Genomic DNA, 10334 nt, shown 5'->3' with positions numbered 1-10334 from the left:
GTGAGGGTTGTTACACCTTCTTAGGTTCTTCAACTTGTTCACCCTCATTTACTGAAGGTTGTTCACCCTCATTTACTGAAGGATTGTCACCACCATTTGAATCAACCTCTATTCTTCCACTTTCAAAAATGAAATTGAAATAGAATGATTTCAAAATGATTATTTTATAAGGTTATTGGACTTGTGTTTTGTGGGTAAGTCCCCGTTTTCAAACAGTAGCAAATTATAGCAACTTCATCTAAAAGTAATAAATTATTTGACATGTTCAAACACTAATAAATTATTCCAAAAATATTTCATTTCAGTTATTGCCTTCAAACACTAATAAATTATAGCAACTTCATCGAAAAAGTAACAAATTATTTGACATGTTCAAACACTAATTCATTGTGTTCTTTGATTGATGGTAGAACTAAATTGAATCAGTCATAATTTCCCTTCACTATGATACTTTATTATCATAATTCTATGTTTTTATGGTTTGTTGTCAGGCAATGACCAAGTACCCAAGATAAGTTGATGGAATTTAGTAAAATTAACTTTGGGACATGTTTTTGCAGGCTGAACATTGAATGACCATTTGTTCTTTTGAGTGCTGTTTCACTGGAGTATTTCGAACCATTTGTGCCAGAAGTGTAACATACAAAGCTGATAAAGACCCTTTAATGTGTATCTACTATTTGCACATAACACATTTATAATTGCACAAAACACATTCATAATATCACATTTCTGTAAAATGTGTTTTGAGGAACACATTTATAAGATTATATACAGAACATTTCACAGACACTACGCAAAAATGGAGCTTTAGCGGCGGTTTTTTACCGCCGTTAAAGGCTGTAAAACCGTCGTTAAAGCCTTTAACGGCGGTTTTGTTACCACCGTTTATGCACGTGTCGGAAAAAGTACAACCATCGTAAAAAGGTAAATTACCGTCGTTAAAAGTCGACCAAAAACGGCGGTAACATAGGACCAAAAACGGCGGTTTTTTTACCGCCGTAAATAGGTTCAAATTTTTTAAAAAATAATTCTTTCTTCTTGCACTCCCCAAGTCTTGAACCCTCAACCTCTCATCCACCCACACTAACCACTCTACCATAGCCACTCTTCATGAAATATATTCCCTAAATAAATATTTAAACATTACTTTTATTTTATTGTAGATGGTTTCGCCGGAGCACGCCGGAGTTTCGCCGGCAAAGACTGCCGTCATTAACTGGCGGTAATGATTGGGCATTAGCGGCGGTTTTGTTACCGCCGTTAAAAGTGGGCATTAACGGCGGGTTTTTTAACGGCGGTAACAAAACTGCCGTTAATGATACCTTTAACGACAGTTTTCGTTACCGCCGTTAATAGTACCTTTAACGACGGTTTTCGTTACCGCCGTTAAAAAAACCGTCGTTAATGCCCTGTTTTGGCGTAGTGTACTCTTGTTGTTCTTATTGATCATCTAGCTGCATTGCACGATCAAACCTGTTCTGCACGTCATGCATTGATTTAAAGTTGGTTTTAGAAAGAGAAAATGGTTTTCATGTGTTCTTGAAGAAAAGCCTCGTTTGATCTGAAAGTTTGCATTAAGGTTTATGTTTTGTGTTTGTTTTCATAAAATCTTCGAGTATGGGTACCCAGGTTCATGATTTCGGATTTTTAGCATGAAATCTCAGATTTTGTAATAGCAAGTTTTAATCTTTGCATTCATCTTCCTCATGTTCATGTTCTTCATGTTCGTCATGTTCTTCAAGAGAGGGAAACCCAGATTTTCCCAACTTCATTTCCTTGAATGTGGTCATCGAGGCCACACCTCGGCAAGGAGGTGTGGGACCTCGGCTTAGACCTGGTAGTTGCCCAGCATGTTTTCCAGAGATAAGAAACGGTGTTTTAATTTGATTTGACTTAGCTTTTGAAGAATGCCGAGGTCATTTGCATGCATGCAAGACTTGTTTTGAGAAGTGCATTCAATAGACTTTGCCATGTGTTTGTAGGATTGGGACTTGCCTTGACTCCGACGTTTAAAGAACTATGTGAGTGGTATTTTTAATAAAGCTATGTTATCAATGTTTTGATGAGCTTTGCTTTGCTTTGTTTTGAAAAGTATTTGTTAAGCATGAATGATGGTCCCTATTTTGTATATCAAGTATTATCTTGTTTTTATGACCTCCTCGGGAAGTCCTTAGTGCCAGGGGACTATAATGTAACTGCACATCTTGCTTTGTAAGTCCTTAGTGCCAGGGGACTATAATGCAACTGCACATCTTGTTTTGAAAGTCCTTTGTGCTGGAGGACTCTAAACTTTCGCAGTACTCTCGTGTTAGAGAGCTACGGGCCTTTGTAATATAGGGCCTTTGTGCTAGAGGACTCTAAACTTTTACAGCACCCTTGTTTGAGATATCTCCCTTACTTTGTTTTGTTTTGCCACTGACGGTTTACCGCGTGGGTTTGTTTGCCGGAATGTCATATTTGTAATATGTTGATGCTAGTAAGCATCCCTCGAAACTTTGAAGATTTGTTAGATGGACGAGGTCCATCCCTTGTTATATAAAGTTTTGACTTGTATTGTTTTGAAAAGACTTCGGCTATTATTCATGGAAACCCTTTATTATTTATATCATTCACTGAGTATCCAAGCTCACCCTCTCTATATATATGTAGGTGATGAGCAAGAAGGCGATGACGCCTAGATGTGATTCGCGAGCTTGTTTTGGATTTTTGATTATGTCGGCTTGACTTGTATTTACGTCGGCAGTCTTGAAAATTATGCTTCTCGATTTGTAATACTTGTATTTTGCACACGTCGGCTTGAGAAGCCTTTTGATCAAGATGTAATTTGTACTTTGCTTCATTTGTAATTAAGTTGTAACCCATGTGAAGATGTTTGCCATTTCATTTGACTTACGCACAGCTCTTATGGACTAATCTGATTTGTATGTATCGCTTCTGTACGTGTGAGCCCCATATATTTATACTCTGTTGTGTGTGAATTTTGGAAATTGGCCTTGTGTAATCTCGGATTTCTGGCCATCGCGGCACCATCCTACTAGGGGCAGTTTGGGGTCGTGACAGAAGGGTGTGTGTTTTAGCTCAAGGGAAGAAGTGTACACATTTTATGGAAAATATGTTAAGCGTGTTGGCTTTTTTATAGCTCATAGAGCACAACATTTTGGAGATGATGGGCAATTAAAAAACTTTGCAATTAAATGTTCTCGAGCGAGGGTGAGAAAAAGGAAATCAGAAGTGAACCCTCTTAAGCCATCTTTGTCGACAAAAATTGGTTGCAAAGTAAGGGTACGAGGTAGTCTACAAAAGAATGGGAGATATATGTTAACCACAGTTAACCTTGAGCATAATCATGATTTGATTCTCACCAACTCACGTCATGTTTCAATGAATAAGAAAATTCTTACTCCTGTAAAGAGAATATTAGAAAGCAATGATCAAGCAGGGATTGGGGTGTCTAGGAACTATCATTCAATGGTTGTTGAAGCGGGGGGATATGAGTCATTGACATTTGATGAGCGAGATGCAAGGAATTACATTGATAGAGCTAGAAGATTAAGGCTTGGTGAAGGTGATGTCGAATCACTTCAAAGTTATTTTATGAGGATGCAAGCACATAGTGAGAGATTCTTTTATGTGATTGATGTTGATGTAGAGTTTTGCATTAGAAACTTGTTTTAGACTGACCCAAGGAGTCGGGCTACTTATGAATCATTTGGAGATGTTGTTTCATTTGACACAACTTATCTGACAAACAAATATGACATGTCATTTGCTCCATTTGTAGGAGTTAATCACCATGGACAGACCATTTTGCTTGGTTTTGAATTATTATCTAGTGAAGACACTGACACATTTGTTTGGCTATTCAAGTCGTGGTTAAGTTGCATGTCAAATCATTCTCCAAAAGCTATCATAACTGATCAGTGCAGAGCTATGAAAAATGCTATAGAAATTGTCTTTCCACAGGCCCAACATCGATGGTGCTTATGGCATACAATAAAGAAAAGGCCAGAGAAGTTGAAAGGATATGCTCAGTATGAACCCATAAAGTTGGCTATACAAAATGCAATTTATGATTGTTTGACAAGAGATGAATTTGAGAAAAAAAATGGGAGGAGATGCTTATTATATTCAATCTTCATGATAATGACTGGTTGGGGGTACTATATAATGAGCGGCATCGATTGGTTCCTGTATATATTAAAGATATTTTTTAGGCTGGCATGTCAACTACACAATAAAGTGAAAGCATAAATGCATTTTTTGATAGATATGTCAACCCAAAGACTACATTAAAGCAATTTGTTGAACAATATGACAATGCATTGAGAAGTAAGGTAGAGAAAGAAAAGAAATCGGATTTCAAGTCTCGACACAAATTGTTTGATTGTCAGACTATATATGGCTTTGAGAAGCAATTTCAGCAAGCCTATACCAATGCAAAATTCAAAGAAGTTCAAGGAAAGTTGAAGAGATTAGTTTATTGTCAGGCCTTGATTATCAAAGAAAATGGAGCAATTTGTGCATATAATGTCCAAGAAGCGATGGTAGTTTGTGACAAGATGAAGCATATAGACTTTGTTGTCTAGTTTAATTCAACTGAATGTGAAGTTCAATGCATGTGTCGGTTGTTTGAGTTTAGAGGCAATATGTGTGCTCACTCACTCGTTGTACTTGTGAGAGGGTGCATAAATAAGGTGCCACATTACATTCTACCACGTTGTAGAAAAGATTTGGTTCGAGAGTACACATGCATCAAAACCAGATACACTGGCTTTGGGAATGATTTCAATGCAATTTGCTATGAGAGGATGAACAAGAAATTGATTGCCATTGTATAACTTGCTGGTAATTCGGAAGGAAAAATTAAAATTATAGACCTTAGGTTGGATGAAATGAAGGATAGAGTCATGCAAGATGAATCGGGTGATGGGAGTAATTTAACACCTTTTACTAATATAATACCATCTTCTACAAAAACTCCAATTGCCACCGGTTGTACAGAAGGAGCTAATACTAGGAAGGTGATTAGTCCTTTGGTTGCTCAATGAAGAGGTCGTTTAGTAACAAAGTGAAAGGTTGCCAAAGTAGATCAAATAGTGAATTGGTTCAAGGCAACAACAAAAAAACAAACAAAAGCAAAGGTAAATTGTATATTGAATTGAACTTGTTTTTTATTTTTTTAACAAACTCTTTTCAAGTACATTTTTACAAACTCTTCAACAAATATAGGCTACTGAGGTGCTTCGATTTGAAACTCAAGCTCAAGCTCAAGCTTATACATCGTATTATCCATATATGGTTGGAATGCAAAATAGTATGTATGTACCGGTACGTGTTCATCAGTCCACTTTACATCAATTGCTTGTTTTCATTTACAAATATTTTTTAACACGTACTTTTTTACTTGAATTATCACAGGTGGGAAATGCTATTAGAGGCACATCTCTTGCCCCATCAGACTTTGTAAGCGTCACACTGGAAGTTTGATGAGTACTCCAACTCAAATTTTTGGTTCTAGATCTCTAACCCCATCGGGTTCTAATGCATGCACACCGAAAATGAATGATGGACATTATGGACATGTTTGAATAGTTTTTTGAACTTTGACAGTTTGTTTTTGAGATTGGAAGTTATTATGTTAAATCCCATGTTAGATGTGTAAAACATATTGTGTATGAATTTCCAAGATTAGTTATGAAGTTCATTTTGGAGATCAAGCTATGTTATTATTAGATCATGTGTTCCTTAGCCATTTATTGTTTGGTTGCTGAGAAAGTAAAGGAAGAGCAATGTCAAAGGAAAAAAAGAAAATAGGAATTTTGATGAAGGCAGTTGCTATTGAAATGTTGATGAGTGCTTTGCTTAATAGCAGTAAATTTATATGAATTTGACAGTGTTTGAGACTTGGTGAAATTGGTACGGGCTTCAGCATGATTTTTCGCTGAAGAATTAGTAGAAAACAACATGATTTTTTTGTTAATTCTGCATTGTTGTGTTACATATTCCTTATGTTATTTGCTTTTTGTTTCCTAGACATCCACACTTTCTTAAAGTCTATATGGAGATTCAGTGACCTCCCAATGTGCTTGTTATGTTCATTTTATAGGCTTTGTTTACTCTTTATACATTTACTTCTGCTAGAGACTGAGATTACATTCTTTATAATAATAAAAAAAAAAAACGAGCATGGCTTTCATATGGCAGAATTCCTCATCAGTTGTATCAGGTGGATTTAAAATAGATGATTTTGTTTTTCTAATTCATAAGATGGAATTATCCTGTCATGTATGTCATACTGCCATTATGCACTGGAATTATCCTGTCATGTATGTAATTCAAGAAGGAGATGGAATTATCTTGTATGGGGGTCATACTGCCATTATGCACTGGCATGCCCTAATAAAATGGAATTATCCTGTCATGTTATTGGCAAGCCCATTTGTTTTTGAACTTGTAAAATCTATTCACAATTAAGGATATCATATAATGGTTAAGGACTTTCCAACATAAAATAATAAACTGTTTAGTAGATATTCCATTTCACTCTAAAACATCATAGTGTTCCATTCCACAACAAAACATAATTTACTGTAAAATAACAAACTGTAAAGTAGATATTCCATTCCACTCTAAAATAACAAACTATTTCCTACTAATAGATATTCCATTTAAAAAAAAAAAAAACATAATTCACTTTACCATAAATACATTCTATCTACTTCTACTTCTAACATTGCATATATATATATATATATATATTATTACATCTTCATAAGTAATAAGACACCAATTACAAGCAACACAAACAACTTAATTTCCATTTTTTGCATCTTTGCGCTCTAAATTTGAAGTTGTTCTGACATAGATCTTTGTTGTTCAGTCATAGCTCGAAGTTGTTCAGTCATACATTGAAGTTGTTCAGCTCCAGTTGCCAGTTCTCCTTCTACTTGTCTTGAACTCATAGGCAAATACTATCCAATAAAACTAGCATAATCATTGCAAGAGTATAATAACTTGTTTTTGTTTCAATCGGTCTCAAAAATTTGAATAGTGGCCTTTTTATTACATCTAGGAGAATTTTTGTTCAAGTACGTCAACCGATCTGAGCTACTACCATTGATACTTGAACTTGACATCTGCAAAAACAAGTTATCCTCATTAAACTATAACAATCCGGATTTTAATTTAAATGATTACAACGTAAATAACACTGACGACAATATGAGAATCAAAATGAACATAACAGTTCATGGTCATAGAAATGAACATAACAGAATCAAAATCATAACAGATTCAAATCACTAAAATTAAGAACAAAACATGTTTAAAAATCCCATTTAACAAAGCAATTCTAACATGTTTAAACGAAGCAACTAATGATTAGTTGCAATCTTCCAATTTCAGTCCATTTGACATGTTAAAAAAACCATTTAACATGTTTAAACATTAGTCCATTTTAGTCCATTAGAATTGCAAAATCATAATAGATTCAAATCACTAAAATTAAGAACAAAACATGTTTAAAAAACCCATTTAACAAAGCAATTCTAACATGTTTAAACGAAGCAACTAATGATTAGTGGCAATCTTCCAATTTCAGTCCATTTAACATGTTAAAAAACCCATTTAACATGTTTAAACATTAGTCCAATTTCAGTCCATTAGAATTGCAACTAACGTTAAAAAACCCATTAAGTCCATTAGAATTGGAATTCTAATGAAAACAATTTCAACGAAGCAACTAATGTTTTCAACTAAGATTGCATGCACACCGAGAATGAAATTAGACTAATGTTTCCAACTAATGTTTTCATTTAAGTCCATTTAACATGTTAAAAACCCAATTAAGATTGCAATGGGTTTGACATAGAGACCAAAAACCCATTTAAAATCATTGGTTGCTTCATAACATATTGAAAGATTAGAATCAAAATCATTACAGAAGAAGAATTCAACATTCAAACAAAGCAAAACCCATTTAACATTACAGAATTTGTAATTCAAGGCAATAACCACTTGGTTTCGGAATGGAAGATTTGGTTGAGGAATTTCATTGAGCAGGTGGTAGGTAAGGTAAAGTTTACTCAATTTCCAAATCAAAAGGCCATAATCCAACATTCAAATTGTTTATCATATTGTCAAAAGCCCTAATTCCAACATTTTACAACATGTATCAGATTGTCAAAATCCCTAAATCCACATTCAAAGAAAAAAAAAAAACCCTAAATCTGAAGCCCTAATATATATAAAGGGTAATATATATACAAGATATATATATACCAGATTACCTCTTAAGTGGTCCTTCGTCAAATGAGATGGAAATAGAGAGAGATAAAGAGAGGGAAAGAGAGAGCGTCGGGAGTTGGGAGTCTGGCGTCGAGCTTCGAATATTAAGAGGGCAGAGTAGGGCGTCGGACTGAAGGGGAGGACCTGTCGTCAGAGTGCAGAGGAGGAGTCATCCTTCGTCGAATGAGATAGAAAGAGAGAGAGATAGACTCGGGAGTCGGGCGTCGGAGTGAAGGGAGGAGCTATTGTCAGAGTGAAGGAGATGATCAGTCGTTCGCGTGAAAGGGAGGATTGGAGCTGTAGAGCTCTCTCTCGTGATAGAGATAAGAGATCTGTATCATCTGATCTAAACGTATTTTGAATTCTGAATGAGGAGAGAGAAAGACGAGGTGCGTGGCTCTCTCTGTCATGTGACTGATCACGTGACTGTCTAGCTTAGCTGAGGGTCGGAAACATTTTTGAAAACAAACATTATATTGTCATACACTAAAAGAGTGGGTTAAAACTTTACAAAAAGTGGGTCAAAGGACAATGACAACAATTTCATTAGGCTCTTGTTCATTCCACTCTAAACATAAATACCTTTATCGCTATTCTCCAAAAGGAAGATATGTTTACAACTGATAGCAAAATAGAGTTAAAACTGATAGCAAAACTGATAACAAAAAAGGTTTAATTGTTAGCAATCAAACAGAGAGAAAAGGGGAGAGGCAAAACAAACAGACACAGCCATACCCAACACGACCCAAAAAAAAAAAAAAAACAGACACGGGCATTAGCCAAAAACAAAAAAAGCCATCAACAAAATCAACAGTGACTGGAAAAAAAATATTAAAATTACTAACCGAGTGCGAGTTCAAAGCGCGCAGCATCGGTACTGAAGCAACATAATCAACAACATATTAAGATCAAAATGTAATTGTAATTTGTGAAGTTTGTGAATGACAAAATTTAAATAAAATAAAACAACAAAAACATCTAATAATTTATTTTCTATGATAAATTCAAGAACATGACAACCTTATTAATATGTTTACAACATTAATACTAACAATTTCATTAATGTCTTTGCAACATTCAAATGACAATGACAACAATTTCATTAGGCTTTTGTTCATTCCACTCTCAACATCAATGAATAAACCTTTGGATCATACAGGAAAGTAAAATTTTCCATAAACTGCAGATTACCTCAAGATTCATTATGGTTAAAAATGAATTAAAATCAACCAAAAAAAAATTATTTTTTGTTTTTTCTTTTCAAAGAGTAGGGAGTGAATTCATAGGAAGACATGAAACTCAAATGAATACAATACACCAATTTATTAGTAACCCAAATAAACTCCAAATTTAGAAAATTTATTAACAAAGAAAATAAAATCATGAAATTGAACAAAGAAAATAAAATATAACTATTGCAGAAGTCGGCGAACTTCATAGACGATTGAACATTAACATGCAAACAATGGAAAATAATGCTAGGATTACAAACCCAGAATAAACAATGGAAAAATACAATTGAACAAACAATGGAAAATACAATTCAAAATAACCCCAATTTAAACCATACCTACTGTTAAAACCATGGAACAAACAATGGAGGTTAGTTTTGAACAAACAACCCAAATTTCAAATAAATTTATCGCCTAAAACTGTTAAAACTATTAATCACTTGAAGATACAAAGAAATAAAAATAAAAATAAACAACCAAGTAATAGGGGGAAAAAAACATAATCTAAATCAATACTCAATAAAAATAAACTCTAATTTGACAACAAAATTGTTTTTTTACAATAAATCAGAAAACCAACTCTAATTTGACACTCAATGGTATTATACACTGTAGACACCAATTTTAAAACATGAAGTGTTTTAACACATTTCAAAATTTTATGTTACAAATGTCCATTGTTTAGTTTTTGGACTAAATAGTGTTGATTATTTGAATAGCAAGTTCCTATTTTCGATCTGTTTTTTAGATCGTTAATTACACATTTTATATAAATGAAACCTGCGATTAATAAAGAATAAAATAAACAATAAA

General features: G+C 34.2%; 1 protein-coding gene across 1 annotated transcript; it reads left to right on the top strand.

Moving 5' to 3' along the window:
- The first annotated feature begins 3384 nt into the window (after positions 1–3384).
- LOC145824468 (protein FAR1-RELATED SEQUENCE 8-like) lies at positions 3385–4589 on the top strand. Its single transcript, XM_082924139.1, has 3 exons — positions 3385–3568; positions 3785–4160; positions 4271–4589. Exons 1-3 carry the CDS (start codon positions 3385–3387, stop codon positions 4587–4589), a joined length of 879 nt encoding a protein of 292 aa, XP_082780265.1.
- Positions 4590–10334: the final 5745 nt, after the last annotated feature.

The sequence above is a fragment of the Camellia sinensis genome, chromosome 4, assembly GCF_055761805.1.
Source record: "Camellia sinensis isolate YWXY chromosome 4, ASM5576180v1, whole genome shotgun sequence".
In the NCBI taxonomy this organism is placed as follows: Eukaryota; Viridiplantae; Streptophyta; class Magnoliopsida; order Ericales; family Theaceae; genus Camellia; species Camellia sinensis.
Note: the sequence above shows the minus strand (reverse complement) of the source record. Positions and strands in the feature narration are given on the sequence as shown.